A 20232-nucleotide genomic window follows, 5' to 3' on the forward strand; every position below is an offset into this window, starting at 1 on the left:
TGGTGAGGATGTTCTTAGGGTCCCCATTTGTTCTTTCCTTCATCCATCCGACAAATACGTGAGGTTCTCCTCTGTGCTGGCATTAGGCATAGATTACTGAGTATGTATGAGTGCAGAACCTTGAATAGCTTATATTCTATCTCTGCTTGCCTCTAAGGGTGCCCCATACTGTCTCACTCCCTGCAGTATTTCATGCCGCATTGATGTCTTCTGAATGGGGATCTGTGAGTGGCGATGATAGGCTTCCTCAAGTTCCAGGAAACGTAGGATGGGTTGTCTGTGAGTAAAAGATACAGAAAGAGCACAACAGAAAATAAAGTCAAGAAGTAATTGGTTAGCTAAACAGGAATAATGCTACAGATATTGGCAAATATTTTTTGTGTGTTCTCATCTTTGCTATAGAGAACCCAGAAACAAGAGAATCAGCAAGAGAGGCCTGGGGCTTCTGGAAAGAGGCTCTCCTCCTCTGCTTCTGCATGAAGATGTTAAAACGGCATTAGCCCTCTGATGGGCTTCCTGTTAGAGTCAGTGAACGCCGTGTGGCATTGATGATGACCAAAATTGTCATAAAGATAAAACATGAATGGTGTAGCAAGTTTTATGCAAAGTACCCACTCACCAGTAATTGCTGCAGTTCAATATGAGTAGAATGTGTTGGCGATCTATGCACTTTCTGAGGGTGGAAGGCGCTCTGGAGAGGCACTTATGGTCTAACCATGATTTGGGTCTGTGTGTTTACTCAGCTCTGTGCACCTAGAGGAGGCTGGCATTCTACGGGCTGGGCCAGGGGGGCCGGATCAGCAGTGGCCAACAGTATCCAGTGCAACACCAGGTAAAAATCCAAAGTCTCTCTCTTCTTGCTTGGGTTCTAGAAAGCAATCAGATGGTCTGTTTTTTTAAGACCAGGAATATTGATGGTCCTCTTTTTAGTCTTTCTTCTTTTCCTTATATGTATGACATCCTTACATGCATACATGATTATTTTAATTTTCCACATAATGGTCTTTAAGAATTGAAAACAGATAAAGGTGTCTCTGTGTGTATGTGTGTGTGTGTGTTGTGTGTGTTTAGCTCTTTTGTAAAATAACCAGGCATCTTTATTTTTTTAAGTTCATTTATTTATTTTGAGAGGGAGAGAGGGAGAGAGTAGGGGGAGGGGAAGAGAGAGAGGAGGGGGAGAATTCCAAGTAGGCTCCATGCTGCCAGTGCAGAGCCTGACCTGGGGCTTGAACTCATGAAACCATGAGATCAAGACCTGAGCCGAAACCGAGTCAGATGCTTAATTGACTGAGCCACTCAGGTGCCCCAAACCAACATCTTTCAAATACTTAGGCTATCTGAGCCACACAGAGAAGATCTGGTGGCCTTATGCACAGAGATGACACTGTTAAGCAAAGATCTTTTGATTGAAGACAATGGAAACCCATTCAAAGTGGTAAGCAAAAGGGAGATACATAAACACATAAACAGATACATAGATATATGGAATGGAGTTTCTCATGGAAGTGGAAAGTTATAAAAACCAAGGCACCACTCTCTTTGACTTCAAGTTAAAGTCAGATCTGCTTCTTTCTGCACATCTATATCACTCTGCAGACCGACCTTTACTGCCTTGACATGGACATCTCCAGACATGACCACCTCACAGTGTCTTAGTTCAGAGGACCCATGGGGACTAATTCCTAATCTAAACTTTCAGGAAAGAGAATCTGCCAGCTTGGATCAAGAACCAAGTGGCTGGGTGAACACAGACAAATTGCTTAAACCCATATTTCCTTAGTTTCCTTATTCTTGCCCAATCACTAAAGCAATGTCATATAATAAAAATATGGCTTTGGAGGTCCATCCCTGTGGCAGTTTTCAGAAAGGAAGTATTACAGAGACTGCAAATGCTGTCCATCATAATCCTCTATTAATAGAACATCATGATGATGATAATAGTTACTAATTATTGAGCCATAACCAACTCTGACACTGGGCCGAGCACATTAAATATGTGATCTCATTTATTCTCTATGACAATCTTGCAAGGGATTTATTATATCTATATTATATGTGAGAAACAGGAGACATCAAGAAGGTAAGAAACATACCCAGGTTCATGCAGTTTTGTAAGTGACAGAGATAGGATTCCAACCCACGTGTGTCTGTCTAGCTCCAAAGCCAAGTGTATCTAGCACTTATATTCATACCATGGCTGGCTTGTAAGAATCTATCCAAATTCAAATACATACATAGATACATTACAGATGACATAAGTGTGCATGTGAAACATTCTTGCCAAAAATAATCAGGTGCCTTTCAAACGATTAGACTATCCAAATAACATGTGCGACAAATGGCCCATTTTCACTGGCAATTCTAAGGGCTTTCGTTGATTCTAATCAGCCAGCATTTGCTATTTATGAATGTTGCATGATTCAACTAAAAGTCACATTTGTCAAAAAAAAAAAAACAAATGCACAAGTTAAAGCAATTCATTAGAGAGTTAATATTGCCAGATGGCAAGGAGAAGAACATAAAATAGTTCATTGACAAATCCGCAACCCCAATGCCAGCAGTGAAGTGAAGAAGGGGCTTTGGGCTGCCAAGTACAGCAGGATAGGAGGCATCGGCCTTGGTAGAATGCTCCTGTGAAAGCAGCCACGACCTTGCCCTGCTCACCTGTCTGCAGTTCAGGGCTTTTCTTCTTCCCACAGAAGCTGTGCAGGTCAGTCTAGGTCTAAGGTTGAATACATTCTCCCTTTGTTGATGATGCTGATGGGTGTGTATTCCTAGGCAAATATGCATTAGGAACTGTCTGCTGATTATTTCATCTATAGCTGGCCCAGGTCTCTCCTTCAGATTTAAAAGAATGTTAGGAACCCATCTTCTTTACAGAAGGTAGGGAAGGAGTCCCGTTGTTCCCCTTCCTGAGTGTTCCAACCCCTCCTGCCCCATCCCTTCTGCCCAGTACTGTGCTTGGCTCCTGACTTGAGTCCCCGTCCTCATGGACTGAGCTGGACAGACCTTCCATCTTTCCAATATCCCATGGGTGACCTAGCCTTACTTCTCAGTGCACCTCCTCACCAGGGGTATTAAGTTAAAGGGAGGCCCCTCTGCCTTCTGTTCTGTTCTTTTGACCCTTCCACAAAATACATTCTGTACTGTTACTAGAAAATATGGCATAAGGATTAGTGTTATGATTTGAAGAAAGATCTGAATCGAATCGCAATTCCAGACTTGCTGGGTGAGTATAAGCAAATTGCCTAAATTCATGTTTTCCTAAATACTCCGTCTGTAAATTGGGTATAATAATAATAATAATACCTATCTTAGTGAGTTGCCATGATAATTAAAGAACAAAAGAACTGAATAGAGTGCTTGACATATAATATTACTAAATGCCATATTTTCTTACTCCTTTTTCTCCGGGATAGTTTTGTTTTCGGCAATCTATGGTGTGGCCTTGGCTGCTAATCTGATGGCCAGAATTCAGTAGTTCTCAGTTCCGGGTCCCGATACAGACTCTCTAAGGTTGTCTGGATCATCCTGACATCTATATAGTCCACACACTCTCTCCATCCCCCCTTCCCCCAACCCCAGCTGCCCTTTTGGAAATGGAATGAGGAGGCTTTATTAGTTCTGCCCAAAGCAAAGGAAAATGCTTTAAAAAAAAAAAAACAACTTGTTTGTTTCTAGTCCTAAGGAGAGCTTGCCTTTCATTGGTTCTGTTGCCCCGTAATTCTTCATGATGAAGGTGCAGTTGCTTCCAGAAGGCTTCCTCCTGTTACCTGAGTCTCCTTACACTGTGTCTGATACACTCTCATGAACTAGTACCTTCTCACACCTACAATAGCTGCAGCCAGTCACAGAAAGAGAGAGAGAGAGAGAGAGAGACAGACAGACAGACAGAGAGGGACGCCTGCTGTGCACTAATCCTTATTCACACGTCTTCCAGGAAGTTGTTTTTCCTCCATTGATGAATTCCTTTGCTTTGTCACTAAACTGTTCATTTATCCTCACAGTCCACAAAAACCTGGCATAGGACGCCATGTTCTGAAAGGATCAATGGGGAACATCACCAGGTGATGTTTCCTGCAGGATAAACAAATCAGGCATTAAATCAGTTAATCCTGATAAGTGGCGCCTTTCTGCCACCCCACTTCTGTGTGAGCAGACCTGGCCTAAGGGCTTCATTAGCCGCTTCCCATAAGAGCTAGAAGAGAAAGAAAACGGGCTGAGGAGGGAGAGCCTGGCATCCAGTTACAGCTTCTTCAGAGGGAGGATTGTATTGGGGGGGAGGGGCATTAAAGGGCCAGTCATTCACAATTACAACTCTCACTTTCTCAGTGTGAATGTTCAGAGGAGGTTTTAAGGAGTGCCCTAGTGTGATCAGTTCCTAGAGGGAAACCCAAGAGGTTATAAAAAGACTGCCCCTGTCTTTGAGAGGGCTGGTCTGGCTTCAGGGCACCAGGAGGCTTTGCTTTCCTCTACCAGTCTTTCTGGGGCCCCTCTTTCTACAGTTCATTACCTAAGGCAACAGTAAATTGTTTCTGGAGTGAGAGATACTATTTTCAAAAGAGCTCAGGGAATTCCAAAATACAAGGCACTGCCAAATATAACACTATAGTTTGTCAAGGAAGACCCCAGGGGAGCTGGGACTAAGCAGTAAAAGATTACTTAGGCAGATGAGGTGACTAAGGCAGTGAGGCCTAGAGGACCTCAGGTTTGAGGGACCAGACAGTGGTTCTCAAAGTACAATCCCTGGAGCAGCCACACTAGCACCTGCTACTGAACCAGAAATTCTCAGAGTGGGGCCAAGAAATCTGTATTTTAACAAGCGCTCCATGTGATCCTGATGTACCTCAAAGTTTAAGAACTGGTCTAGAATCAAGAGTAAATATTCCTGAGGTTGTCTTATATCTTTGGAGGCTCAGAAATCATGCCAGAAAGGCATATACTTATGATCCTTGGAGGAAGCCAGAAGCCTTTCCCTGTATCAGAGAGAGAATCACTAAGAGCTCAGGCTTTGGGTCAGAGGAACCCTCCTGTGAATCCTCGCCCTGCCATTCAGCAGTTCTGAGTCCCTTATTTAACTTTTTGGTTCCTAGTTTCTTTCTCTGTAAAACGGAGTTAATAGTGGTGCCCACCTAATAAGGTGGTTACAAGAACTAAAATGAGATAATGCAAGCATGTTACACAGCTTAGAGAACAATGTTTAGTATGGTAGCTATTTTAGTGGTTTTTCAAGGTAGGAGTCTTTCACATTCAGAATTTAGGTCTGAGTTGTTCTGAGTAGTCTCTGTGGAAAGGCTCTATTATAGAGATTTTTCTCAAAGTGCCTGTTTTTTTGTGTCCTTGGGGGATTATTTTTGCCCTGGTTTGCCATATCTCTTTACTCTGTGGTAGATGGAGAGTTTATGTGCCCTAGTTTTATGGGGGGTGGGGGGGGGATGCATGCTTTTACTTGTTTTAGGATTCCTACCTCTCTGACAAAATCAACTTTCCATGAAGGGGCTTTATGTAGACCCTATCTCTGATTCTTCCCCCAGAAAGAAGCCATGATCTTTAAGTTTTTTGGAATCCATTTAGGAGCACTGCCAACATGAATTTTTCCACTTCATGAGTGAGGGCAGCCTCAGGCCTTGTTTGAGAATTTAGAAAGCATGCTGTTCCACTAACCTGCTCACCCTCAACTTCTGCTGTTGTCATGGTGATGACAGTCCTGGGAGGTGTGTATAGATCCTTATTAGGAAAAAAAAATGAGGGCAGCCATCTGTGCGTGCGGGGCAGCTCTCTCCTCAGCATCCTGCGTTCTCACCTGCATCTCAGGGCCAGAGTGCCAGCCTGGCTTGGAGGTTTCTAGCTGGGGACTGTGAGTCCTTGTGAGACACACTGGTACTTTCTGGGGGGTTGGAGCTATCACATCTGCTGGAGTTCTCTGTGTAGCTTGTGTGGTGTGTTCTGACCTGACCTGGAGGGAGGGAGCAAGGCAGTGTGGGAAGGTGAATTAGAGTCTTCTATCTAGGAGAAGCCATGGCACTTGTCTTTCCTGGCTTCCTTCATTCACCTTCATCTCTTTCTTAGAAGAACACTCTGTACCTTCTCTTTTTAATGGTCATGTAAATAAAAAACTAGAGTGAAGACTTCCTGGTTTTTCAGAAATTAAACACTTCTGTTTCATAAATAGATTCTGAGATAGTTCTTTCCTTCCACTCTGTGTTTCCTCCACCTCTCTCATTTTTTTCTATACCATTTTTTCCAGGATTGGTTAGCCCTGAACAGAATCCAGTCAGGGTTGGGACCATGATTCAGAATAAATATATTTCTTCTTTAAAAGTGGCCCAAAACAGGGTTCATGTACTTCCTGAAAATCCAATCCCATGTGCACTCCAATGTATGCTCCTGGGTGTACCTCTTAGAGGGTAGAGTGAGGAGAGAGGAGGAGCAGGAACCGGTCCCTTAGGCTGGAGTTTTCTTCAAATCCCACAGATGCAGAGAAGCAGCTAATGCAGGGTCAGAAAATGGATACTCATTATAGTTCCTTAGGTTATCATTGATCCACTTAATGTGTCACTAGAGCATACAGGCTGGCCCCTGAAAACTTCATCATGAGCAACAACTTTTGAATAATGTCTTAGGAAAATAGTGCACTTTTCTCCTTCCTTGTTTAAGGGTGTTGCTTGGGACAAGAGAGTTTCAAATTACCTTCTCTTCTAGTTTTGTCTACACACCATACTTTGTAGCTAAATTTTTAAGCGCCTTCTCAAAAGGGAAATTCAGGTTTCTACTGGGAAGACCCTAGTGTCTCAAAGGACCAAGGAAGCAGGGGGAGGGGGAAGTCACCAAGGCTACCACCTGACTTGGCTCAAGGAATGTAGCCTGAGAGCTCTGTGGCAAAGTACAAGTGGAGGGTGAGATCTATGCTTCATTCTGGGGGAAAGGTGGCTTGGGTTGTTTGGAACTGCAGGGAGCTCCTCCTTGGGAGGTGTTTAGACAAAAATGACCTACTTGTAATTGGAGTTGAGGGCAGAGGAGAAGTAATGGCTTGTAATTACTTTAAGTTTTGCAGTTTCAGCAAGTGTTGCCTTAAGCCTCACTGATTCTAGTAAACTAGAGGTGAGTCCATGCAATAGCAAGGGTCTTTAATGACAAGCATTTTCAGAGAAACTCAGCCCAGATTCCAAGAGGACTTGAAAAGTTCATTTTCACAGAGGCAGTCAACTTTGAATTGAGAAGGTCGTTGCCTAATGTGGAGAAACATATTCAGGTCAAATACTGGCTAGAGCCTTGGGGCATCTAGGAAAGGGTCATAAGAAAGTTCATTGCCAGGACTTGAGCATGTGCACTGGAGAAGAGCCTCTTCTGCCTGTGCAGTTTATTACCCACAGTTGAAAAAAGGAGAGGGAGCAAAGATCAATGTCATTTTAGTCTTATCTCAAAGAGACCAAGACTTTCCTCACCAATAGCCCTGCCTGGAATGGTCTGCTGTCAGGGGAGTAGGCCAGGTGAAGAATGGGAGAAGGCAGTCCTGAGGATGGCAGTAACAAAAGAAATAAAGGGGAAAAAAAGTACACTTGAAACTAATATGACACTGTATGTTAACTATATGGAAGTTAAGCACTTAATAGATTTTTTTTTAAAAGGATGTTTGTACCAGTGTGGAAACAGGTAATTGAGAGCTTTGTAGAATAATTCTTACAGGCGTAACTTTAGAAGATTAGGGTACAAAAAGTAACTTTTAGGAACCAAATTTTTATCCACAAGAAAACAAAGATGATAAGAATCTTATTGTTACTAGAGTTGTGGCTGTTGACTGGTGAGTCCCAAGCAGTATACCCGGGCCTCTAGATTACAGCTGCCAGTGAATGCAATAAACAACAAACAAACTTAAAAAATGAAGAAAGTCTGAACAAACAAGTGTGTTGTTGAATGTCCCAGAAAGTCTGGCAGTTTGTGCTTGCTTCCAACATTGGACATTGGCTCTAGGCAGCATCATGTGCCAGGGTGAGTAGTGAGGTGACATTTCCCAAGTCTTCTCTTTTGTGTTTTTTTTTTTTTTTGACTCTGAGCTATAGATACTATCTTACCTGAAAACACATGTGTCACATCTCTGTTCCCATAATCCTCCAGGGTGACTCAAAGGTCTGTAGCAAGGCTAGAAGCCTCAGGCTATATGTGTGGTGTACATTAGACGCACACCATGCACATCAGAGAGTTTGGGGGCAAAAGGGTATCACCATGTGTGTAGACAGCCTTGAGGTGGACACTTTTGAGCCTGTGAGATTGGTTCTGTGTTTGATGAAGAGCCATGGAATACAGAAACCTATTAGCAAGGAACTATGTCTGTTGAAGAAAGGATCTTTGTTGTTGAAACTTCAAAGTCTTTAAATCCTGTTCTGTTGTCCCCCTGTTGTTGTACAAATAGACTTTTAGAACAAGTGAAAGGAAGACTTAATAGTAGTTATTATTTAGTGAAACTGTGATAAGCATTTTACATTCATTGCATACTTAAGCAAGAAACTCCTATTCCCATGTTTTAGATAATGAAATTGAGACTCAGAGGAATTAAATGACTTCCATACATTCATACACCTTATGTTTTTTGCTTTCTATTATCCCAATGTCAAGCAAGGTGCCTAGCACACAGTGGGGTTTAATATTTGTTGACTCATTAATGAATACAGTGGCAAAGGCAATATTTGAACCCATGTCTGCCTGCTGCTGAGTGCTGTGCACTTAATTAACACACTACTGATACTTTGTCCCACATGCCAGCTGAAAGGAATAGTTTGACTACTTGGAGAGGACTATTCATTCTCTGAGTTCCAGGCTGACTGTGGGGTCTGTATTAGTTTCTGATTACTATTACAACAAGTTACCACAAACTTCATGGACTAAAGCAGTGCAAATTTATTGTCATATAATTATGGAGGTCACAAGTTTTACTAGGCTAAAATCAAAGTGGATTCCTCTTACTATATAACAAGTATCCACTTTCCTTTAGTTTCCAATAACATGCTCCTTGTTTGCATTAGAGCTGTCACTGACAGCACTTTTAATGTCTGTATTTGTACCAACAATCTGTTCATGACAATTTAGATAGTCCCTAAGATGATATATTTTCTCTAACATGCTCCTCACTTCTTTCTGAGTCCTCTCTAGCAGTCTTAGTATTTACTTTTCTGCTAGCAGTCTGTTCAAGGTAAGCTAGACACTTTATCTTCTGCTTCTCAGAATTCTTCCAATCTTTGCCCATTGCCCAATTCCAAAGTCACTTCAAGATTCTTAGTTATTTGTAAGAGAAGAACCCCACTTCCAGGTACCAAAATCTGTATTCATTTCCCAAGGCATCTGTACCAAATTACCACATACTAGCTGGTTTAAGCCAATATGATTCTGTTATCTCATAGTTCTGGAAATCAGAAGTCCAAAATGGTTTTCACTGCACCAAAATCAAATGTCAGCAGGGCTCCATTCCTTCTGAAGGCTCTAGGGCAGGATCTCTTTCCTTGCCTTTTCTAGCTTTTAGAGGCTTCCTGCATTTCTGGGCTCCTGGCTCCTTCATCAAAGCCAAAAGAATAGCATCTGCAAATCTCTCTCAGACTCATGACTTTCCTGCCTCCCTTTTTGCCTTATAAGGACCCTTGTGATTACATAGGGCTTACCTGGATAATCCAGGATAATCTCACTATCTCAACATTCTCAGTTTAATCACATTTGCAAAGGCCCTCTTGTCATGTAAAATATAACATATTCACAGGTTTAAGGAATTAGGATATCAGCATCTTTCAAGGACCATTATTTACAGAGGTGGCTGAGTGTATCTGTGTGTTCTAAACTTCAGTAGAGGCAAAGGTAAAATAAGGTGCATATTAGGACCATGAAGAGGTTGTAGTCAGTGTCGACTAGACTTTAAATGCCTTTGAACGCTATTATTAACTGTCAGAACTTTGGTGGAGACTAATTAATCACTTTCTTTTCCCTCCAAGTCTTAAGTAATTAAGAATAGATGCAAGGAGCCAACTGAGGGACTAAAGTTCAGAATCAGACTTGTAATTGGTAAAGATGGTCTGGAGAATATGACAGTGCCTCCAGCTCCTACATACAAGGGACGAAAATCAAGAATGGCAGACTCCTACCTTGGTGAGGAGGGGGAATTATCCTGGTTTGATTACCAAACAGAGCTAGAGCAGAGAGTGAAAAAAGAAAGAAGAGGTAATATAATGAAAAAACAGTGTCTGTTAGTGCCAACTTACCCCAATCAAAAAGAGTGATCCCTTTGAAATGTGACTTATGATAATCGCCTCAATTAGACAAGCAACTTTTCTTTCCTCAGAAGAGTAAGTATGGAAATGGAGCCAAAGGTGAGAGCCCCCTTCCTAACCCATTCCCTGAGGATGGAAGTCTTTGTTGCTGGGTGTCTCTTTTCTATGGGCAGAGATGGAAATGTGGAGACAGAAGGCACACAGTACATTGTTATAGTAAAGGTTAAGAGATTTTGTTCTATCTCAGGCTTAAGAGTATTTTCCCAAGAATTAGAGAGCATCAGGAGAGGACAGAAGTCCTTGGGTCCCCACAGCCTGATCTGGAAAGAGTCAATTAAATGACATGATAGCTAGTGGAAAAGTCATTATCCCCAGGGTGATGCCAGGAGATAGGGACATTGTATATTACCTACTCTGTGTATGCATCTAGAATCTGTGTCTAAGTGAAAGCAGATGAAAACATGTATATAGGACTGCCTTGAAGAAGCAAGTAGAGCCTGATTGGTGTATATGTGTGTGTTGGGGATTGTGGGCAGTATGGGATTTCAGCCAGTATATTCACTTGCTTTTCCTGAATGTGGCGTCCTATTTCAGAGGCAGGGATCACAGTGGTTGCTGGCCAAGCCGATGGATAACTAGGAATGCAAGATTTGTTTGTTGGCTTTTTTAGGAACATTTTGCATAACAGACCTATTCTCATACTGGCTACCTCCTTGAGATCCTAACAGGCTAGGGACCTCCAAAGCCTACGGCCTCTCAGCATCCTCAGCAGCTCTCATTGGAGACCAGATCACCTCCCATGACTCTGATAGTGATCAGGCATTTGACCCATGGCAGAACCTTCTTGGGGGCCAGCATTCCCTATACGCTCCTTGTGTCACCAAGATGTTAATCCAGCTGTTGTCCCTGCAGTCTGCGCTCAGTGGGGTTGTGTTTTGTCAACCAGCAGTGCCATGTCAGTTTCCCTCTCTTGAACCACGTATAAATTGATTCTAAATATTTGCTTTGGGGAAATTTCTCTGTGAAGAATGAGCTCTCTCTAAATCAAGGGATTTAGAGATATAGATTAGCTTTTTTTGTCTTATTTCATTCCGGGTTGCAACCCTGCACACTAACCCTTTAAATGGTGGTGATTTGAAGAGCACTAGGAAAATCCTCACCAAACCCACCTCACCGGCGGGTTCCTAGGATTCCACCATTAACCAGCAGCAGCAGCAGCATTCTCTTTTAAAATCCTTATTCGTTCAGGGCACTTGGGTGACTCAGTAGATTAAGCGTCTGACACTTGGTTTCAGTTCAGGTCATGATTTTACAGTTCATGAGTTAGAGCCCTGTGTCGGGCTCTGTGCTGGCAGCATGGAGCCTGCTTGGGATTTTGTCTCCCTCTCTTCTCCTCTGCTTACTCTCTCTTTCTCAAAAATAAATAAATTTAAAAAATGAACTATTAAAAAATCTTCTGAAAGAAAGAAAAAGCCTCATTCATTGAATTTCTCTCACACACACAGAAACATGCACATACCAACACACCCACAAGTGACGTATTCGAGTATCTTACGCAAGGGTAGGCTTTAATGTAGAATTTATTTGGAACCTTTTATATAACTATTGCACAAACATTAAGCACCTACTTAAAGTCAGTCTCTAGCCCAGGGGATGCCAAAATAAGATTAGCACAGTCCTCATAATTTAGTGGGGGAAGATAGAAATGTAAGGCAATAAGCTGGAAATGTTACAGTGTGCTGTGGTAAGGACCACAGTAGTGCCAGCACAGGTAGGGCCACTGAGAGGGAGGAAGCTGGGACAAACTACCAGAGCAGGTCGGTCCAGCATGGGATCCAGAGTCTGTCTATATTGCAGTCAATACAAGCTCCATGTAAATGTGGTAATCTGGTTCCCCTTTCCTGCGAGGGCCCAGACTCTCGCTCAGTAACCATGAATACTGAATGTTGTGGGAGCCCAGGACATGGAACTGGGGACTTAGGGGACCATCTCAGAGACTGTGACATTTAATACTGGGTGTTGAAGGCTGGCATGTAGGATGTTGGAAGGAAGAGAATTCTGGACAAAGGGAACCATACATGTAAAAAAACACCAAAAATCGTTAAGTCCATAATCTTGGTGATAGAATAAGTATACGTGATGGATGGAAGGCATAGAGGACTATTGGGAAATGAGATTAGAAAGACAGACAGGAGTTAGATTTTGTAGAGCCTTCAAAATCCTGATAAAGAACTTGAAGTTTCATTTGTTGGCAGTGGAGAGCTACCAGGTTGGTTGGTTGGCTTTTAAGAAAGGTGGCTCTAGGGGTGCCTGGCTGGCTCTGGTGGCTAAGTGTCTAAGTCTTGGTTTTAGGTCAGGTCATAATCTCACAGTTCCTGAGTTTAAGCCCCATGTTGGACTCCACACTGACAGTGAGAAGCCTGCTTGGAATTCTCTCTCTCACTCTTTCTGCCCCTCCTCCACTCGTACACTTGCTTGCTCTCTCTCTCTCTCTCTCTCTCTCTCAAAAATGAATAAATAGAAAAAAAATTTTTTAAACAGAAAAGAGGCTGTATTGAGCCCCCTTACATCTGCTGAATCTTCAAAAATCATCCTATATCAAGACAAGGTAATGATGTATCAACTTCAGTGGTTTTTTCCTACCTAAACCAAGAATTGGAAACGTCTAAAATTCAATATAGTTAACATCGAGTGTTATATTAGTTTAGGTGTATAATACAGTGATTCAGCAATTCTGTACATTATTCACTTTGTGACGAATGTACTCTTCATGTCCATCACCTATTTATGCCATCTGCCTACCCACCTCCCATCTGGTAACCATCAGTTTGTTCTCTATATTTAAGAATCCATTTTTTGGTTTGTTTCTTTTTCTTTCTTTGTTTTGTTTCTTAAATTCCACATGAGTGGAAGCATATGTTATTTCTCGATCCATTCATGTTGTTGCAAATGGCAAAATGTTATTATTTTTATGACTGGGTCATATTCCATTGTAGATATATACCACATATTCTTTTACGTATTTATTTATTTATTTTTATATCTTCTATCCATTCTTCTGTCACTGGATACTTCAGCTGCTTCCATAATTTGGCTACTATAAATAACACTGCAGTAAACATAGGGGCACATGTCTTTTTGAATTAGTGTTTTATATTATTTGGGTAAATACCCAGTAGTAGAATGACTGGATCAAATCGTAATTCTATTTTTAATTTTTTGAGGAACCTCCATACTGTTTTCCACCATGGCCGCACTAGTGTGCATTCCTATCAGCAGTGCATGAAGGTTCCTTTTTCTCCATATCCCTGTCAACACTTGTTATTTGTTGTTTTTTATTTTAGTCATTCTGACAGATATGAAGTGGTATCTCATTGTGGTTCTGATTTGCATTTCCCTGATGATAAGTGATGTTGAGCATCTTTTCATGTATCTGTTGGCCATCTGGATGTCTTCTTTGGAGAAATGTCTGTTCATGTCTTCTGTCCATTTTTAAATTAGATTATTTGTTTTGGAGGGGTGTTGAGTTGTATAAGTTCTTTAAGTATTTTGGATACTAACCCTTTATCAGATATGTCATTTGCAAATATCTTCTCCCATACAGTAGGTTGCCTTTTAGTTTTGTTAGTTGTTTCCTTTGCTGTGCAGAAGCTTTTTATTTTGATGTCATCCCAGTAGTTTATTTTTGCTTTTGTTCCCCTTGTCCCCATAGCTAGAAAAATGTTGCTATTGCTGATGTCTGAGAAATTACTGCCTGTGCTCGCTTCTCAGATGTTTACGGTTTCAGGTCTTACATGTAGGTCCTTAATCCAATTTGAGTTTATTTTTGTATATGGTATAAGAAAGTGGTCCAGTTTCATTCTTTTGCCTGTTGCTGTCCAGTTTTTCCAACATCATTTGTTGAGGAGCTGGTCTTTTTCCCATTGCATATTCTTGCCTCTTTTGTGAAAGATTAATTGACCATATAATCGTGGGTTTATTTCTGGGCTCTCTGTTTTGTTCCATTGATCTGTGTGTCTGTTTTTGTGCCAGTACCATACTGTTTTGATTACTGTATCTTTGTATAGTGTATCTTGAAATCTGGGATTGTGGTACCTCCAGTTTTGTTCTTTATTTTTCCAAGGATGCTTTGGCTATTTAGGTCTTTTGTGGTTCCATACAAATTTAGAATTACTTGTTCTAATTCTGTGAAGAATGCTGCTGATATTTTGATAGAGACTGCATTAAATTTGTAGATTGATTTGGGTATTAAAGACATTGTAACAACATTTGTTCTTCCATTCCATAAGCATGTAATATCTCCCCATTTTTTTTGTGTTGTCTTTGATTTCTTTCACCACTGTTAGTTTTCAGAGTATGGGTCTTTCAACTCCTGGGTTAATAAGTTTATTCCTAGGTTGTTTTGTTTTGTTTTTAATGCAATTGTAAACGGTACTGTTTTCTTAATTTCTCTTTCTGCTACTTCCTTATTAGTGTATAGAAATGCACTGAATATTGCATTGTATGTATCCTGAGACCTTACTAAATTTATTTTTCAGTTCTAGTAGGATTGGAAACTTTGAATGTCTAGAAATGTGGAACCAAAAATGGAGGTGATTGCAGAATTTTTGTAAAAACAAAAAATACTGGCCTTGGAAATGTTCTTAGCTAATTCTAGTGGACTTGATCTGATGTTGTCTGAAAAAATGTGTAAAGGCTGTACTTGTTTAAATTTTGCCTTGGTTTGCTTCTTAAGGGAGGCAGCATAGCATTGCACAGGGCCTCAGGTCCCTGTTGTCCCACTCAGTCATTGTGCCTCAGGTTTATTGTGTGCAAAAGAGGAAAGATCATTGGCTGCTATAAGGATTAAATGAGATAGTGCATGCAGAATGCTTAGTGTAGTGCTTAGCTCATGGTAAGCATTCAAAAATATAATCAGTTACTCAATTTAATATTCCTGGCACTTAGCACAATGCTTGGCACACAGTAAATAGGATTAAAAATGGTTTTGCTAAAGGGCGCCTGGGGGGCTTAGTCAGTTGATTTCACCTCAGGGCTCAGGTCTTTATCTCATTGTCATGGTATTGAGTCGGGCTTTGTTCGGAACTTGAGCCTTATTGGGATGCACTCCTCCTCTCTCTGCCCCTCCCCTGTGCATGCTTTCTCACTTTCTCTTTCAAAATGAATAAATAAACATTTTAAAAAGTGGTTTTGCTAAATTAAATGAAATGGTATAGAAGTGCAAAGTTGGGGGCTAGTGGTGATGGAGCGGGTTTTCCCCAGATGACATTCATTCTCTTGCCTTCCTCCTACTGCAGTGTTCTGACGGCACCTCCATTTTATACCCTCAGTGCAGGGAGATCACTGCTTGTCTAGAAATGGTTGCTCAAGGCTGAGAAGTGACACAGCAACACGGAGCCTGGGATTGCTGCCAAATTTTAAGAAGCACAGATTGCAACAAAGTGAGGGGGAAGGGTAGAGACGAAAACTTTGAAAACCCAACCAAACCCAGAAGCAGCTTTACTGTTGGGTGAAATGATTATGCCTCACAATGTCAGGTGGGACAGGAAGTGTGGAAACTCCAGGAAGAGTCTCTGTCAAGCAATGGTGCTGAAGGGTGCCCAGCACTGGTCTCGGGTCCAGACAAGGCTGCTTCATGGGGCCTTGCGCTTAGAAGGGCCTCTTGGTTTAATATTATGCTATTGCCATCTTGAAGTACTTAATAATTTTTTATGGGCCCTGCAAATCATGTAGCTGATCCTGGGTCCAGACTCTCTGGGACACTGATGTTTTGTCTCAGCTAGTTTTTGAATTTATAGCTGATTAAGTAATGGCTGAGCTAGTCATCTTTTTAATCTTTCTTTCTCTCTCTGTCTCTGACTTAATTATAAAAGGCCAAAGATTCTGACAAATTAAATCTGTATAAAACTAAAATAAAATGATTAGTACCTTACCTCCTGTCTCCAGTCATACTCCCAGGAAGTAACCACTACCAATAGGTTAGTGTGTAACCCCCAGCTTTTTTACAAATACAAAGTTCAAAGTACTGTATTATAAAATAACATGTAATTATATTTTGACATGAATATGAAAACAATACAACATCATTTGCACGAGAATATTCAAGTTTCTCTCAATCCAACTCCCCTTCTTTGAGGGAACCTCTGTTACCAATTTTGTGTATATCCTCCAAATATGTTTTTAGATTAAAAGACTTTACTTTTTGAGCAGTTTTAGGTTCATGGCAAAACTGAGCAGAAGGTACAGAAGAGTCCCCATGTAGCCCTGCCCCCACACGCACACAGCCTACCCACTGTGGAGATCCAGCACCAGAGCGGTCCGTGTCTTACAATCGATGGACCTTCACTGACATGCACTGTTACCCAAAGTCCATGGTTTACCCTAGGATTCATTCTTCCAAATATTTTTCAAATAATTTTTTTTATTTGAGAGAGAAAGACCGTACATGCATGAGCGGACGGGGTAGAGGGGATCTTAAGCAGGATTCCTCGCTCAGTGCCAAGCCCGAAGCAGGGCTCAATCCCAGCACCCCAGGATCATTACCTGAGCCAAAATCTAGAGTTGGACACTCAACTGACTGAGCCACCCAGGCATCCCCAAAATAATTTTTAATCACATAATTGATATATGACTTTTTAAAAGGTTTTATTTTCAAGGAATCTCGATATCCAACGTGGGGCTCAAACTTACAACTCTGAGAGCAAGAGTCACATGCTCTACCAATTAAGCCAGCCAAGCACCCCTGAATGTTTTTGGCTTAATAAAAAAAAGAAGTAGGTTTTCAAAAAGCAAAATGAGATGTATGTGTATTAGTATACAGCTTTGGTTTTTAAACAAACATCTTTTCAAATCAGTACATATAGACCTACCTCATTTTTCTTTAATAAGGACATATTATGTTATATGCCCATATTATTATTTGTTTATCCAGTTTCCTATTGCCATCAATGTTTTTTAAATAATGCAATGTATATTCTTATACATATATCTCATGTATCTTGTGTCTCCAGAAGTGGGATTACTGGGTTATAGGATATGAAAATATCAAATTGGCACAGTCTTAACATAGGATTGGACTGCATTTGTTATACACTTCCCTCCGACCCCACCCTTGGCCAGTACTATATGTCACTGTATCACTTATGTTCGCCATCCTACCATCAAGGGACTTAGCTGTCAGGCTTGAGAATCCTGGAGCAGAGATCTGAGAGAATTTATTTGTGAATAATAATAGTGATAGCTTCCCTGTTTTGAGCACTTAAGCCATGTTTTGTTTACTTAAGCTAAGCCAGGTTCTGTTCTAAGCACTTTACATGTATCATCTCTCTCTTTCACTCTGTGTAACCATCCCCAGGGATGAGTCTTTTTTCAATGTTTATTTTTATTTATTTAGAGGGAGACTGAGTGTGAGTGGGGGAGGGGCAGATAGAGAGGGAGACAAAGAATCTGAAGCAGGTTCTAGGCTCTGAGCGGTCAGCACAGAACCCATGAAATGTGAGATCATGACCTGAGGCAAAGTGGGACCGAGCTACCCAGATGCCCCTGTTATTATCCCCATTTTAATGCTTGGGAAACTGAGGCACCTAGGGCTAGGAAAGGTCACATATCTGCCTAGTTAAGCGGGTGTACAAGATCTGAAGCAGGGCTCAACTTCTGAGCTAGTGCTCTTAACCTCTGTACACACTGTCTCTAGAAAATGTAATGCCATCTTTATGCCAGAGTTCCTCTATCTTGTTTATTCCTTATGTAACTGGGGCACAGAGGGGCAAGAGCACCCGGCTCCGGGGCTTCCCAGACAGACCGTGTTCAGTCACTCGCCACTGACAGAATCCAAAGGCCAAGAGAGCAGTTGCGTGGAAACAAGACAGGAACCTAGTTCAGTGAGGCTGACACCAGGAAGGCAGCGGACCAGCATCTCAAAGACGGTCTCCAAAATGCTGACAAGACTTCCAGGTTTATATAAGGAAAATGTGGGACCAAGGTGGGTGGGTACAGTGCTGGGCAGTAAAGCTTGGGTCGATCACTGTCTTGGGGTCAGTCATGCAGGGTATTGCTGGAGGCAGGGCCATAGTCATTACTGCTTGCCCAGCAGTCTCACTTCCTGTCACAGAAGGCTTTGCCCGCTGGGGAAGATAAGCTAGAATGAAGAACTCAAGCAGTTAGAAAGTACAGACTGAGGTCACAGTGAAAGTAGTTGAAATCCCCTTTCACTTAAAAAATATTGTATTTATTCATTTGTCTTTTTCTTCACTTAAACTCTTTGAGGGCAGAGTATCTGTCCTAATATTATTCATATCTCTGTCCTTCATTCCTAGCACAATGTCTAGATTATTGTATGTAATAAATAAATTTAGTTGCATTGCAGTGCCTCTTGGAGGTAGCTATTATATCCATGCTGCCCATGAAGAAACTACTAGTCTACTTCACCCACGTAGTATAGTAGAAGATAGTGGAACGCAAAATGCCAGAGCTGCGATTTGAATCCAAGTCTTTTTTATTTATTTATTTTTATTTTTTAGGGGTGCCTGGTTTGCTCAGTTGGTTGAGACTCCCGACTTTGGCTCAGGTCATGATCTTACACTTGTGGGTCCCAGCCCTGGGTCTGGCTCTGCACTGACAGCTCAGAGCCTGGAGCCTGCTTTAGATTCTGTTTCCCTCTCTCTCTCTGCCCCTCCCAGTCACACATTGTCTCTCTCCCTCAAAAATAAACATAATAAAAAAAAAACCCTTTTTTAAATGTTTATTTATTTTTGAGGGAAAGAGAGACAGAGCATGAGGGAGGGAGGGGCAGAAAGAGAGAGGGAGACACAGAATCCAAGGCAGTCTCCAGCCATGAGATCCTGACCTGAGCTGCAGTCAGACGCTTAACCAACTGAGCCCCCCAGGCAGCCCCTTAAGCCTTTGCCTCAATGCCTCCTCGGTAGTGCGGTCCCACCGAATCTAAGCTGCCTCCTTCCCACCTGCTTCAGAGGGCTCTGGAGAATGGCTCCCTGCCTAGCAACCAGTTCTAAGGTGGAAAACTTCACAGCGAGACTTCTTTAATGATCCCTGGGAGTGGCAGAACCAGATGGTAGGAGGGCCCCTGGAAAAGAGAGCTCCTGGAAGTACTGCATCCAGGAATAAATTGTTGGGGGGTAGGGTGGGCAGGGAGTCCGTTTCCTCAGGGGAACACTACCTTGTAATAATACCTATCCGCTACTTCGGTTTCGAGGTGCCAGCCATTGTTCAGTGTGATTTACGAGCACTGTGTCCTTTTAATGCTCACAGTCCCATTAGATGGATATTGTTATCTCTGTTTTACATATGAAAGAATGCAGACTGAGAGGCCCAGCGACTTGCTCTAGGTTACACGACAAATTGGTGATAAAGCTGAGATTGCAGCTCAAATCTTTGTTTGGCCCAAATCTTCATTTTCAGTATTCGGCTAGCCCTCGGTTGTAACAGCTGGCTGAGGCTGAGGGCAGTGTGAGAAGGCTCTAAGGGGAAATTGCCCTCCCTGGACCATGGGGGACTCTAGCCACGAGGAATAAGGTACAGAAAACCATGCAGCTTGAGCCCTGCTAGGTTAAGGGGTCATGGAAAGAAATATTGATTTTTTTTTTTTTTTTTAGCTGACTGAGGCGAGCTTGGAAGATTTGAAACCAGCCATTCCAATTTGTGGATCTGTGTTCACAGCACATGATGTCTTTATACTCTTAACCTAGAAATGGTAGAGTTATTTTGGGCACAAAGCAAGAGCTGTGGCTTTAAAAATATGCCACTGTATTTATCTCTTCCGCTCCAAGATTACTGAAAATTAGCCCAGCTGTGGCCTGAGGCAACAAATAGCCACAAAATCTCCTTCCAGATCACGAAGCCACCCCCCACCCCCACCCCTTCCCCACCCCCTAAGCAGGCGGAACACCCAGGAGTGGCAGCCTCCGGGGAGTGGATTCAGATCAGCCTGCCTCCTTTCACACTCACATCATCCCCTCCCTGCTGC

General features: G+C 42.0%; 1 protein-coding gene across 1 annotated transcript in view; it reads left to right on the forward strand.

Annotated features, from left to right (window-relative positions):
* The window catches only part of LOC115294303 (protocadherin alpha-C2), a 47765-nt gene that overhangs the window by 13963 nt on the left and 13570 nt on the right, over positions 1-20232 (forward strand). The window contains exon 3 of the mRNA XM_029942086.1: positions 744-832. Within this exon, the coding sequence (XP_029797946.1) occupies positions 744-832 (89 nt within the window). The remainder of the gene's footprint in view (positions 1-743; positions 833-20232) is intronic.

This window comes from Suricata suricatta, chromosome 6 (genome assembly GCF_006229205.1).
Source record: "Suricata suricatta isolate VVHF042 chromosome 6, meerkat_22Aug2017_6uvM2_HiC, whole genome shotgun sequence".
NCBI classification, from domain to species: Eukaryota; Metazoa; Chordata; class Mammalia; order Carnivora; family Herpestidae; genus Suricata; species Suricata suricatta.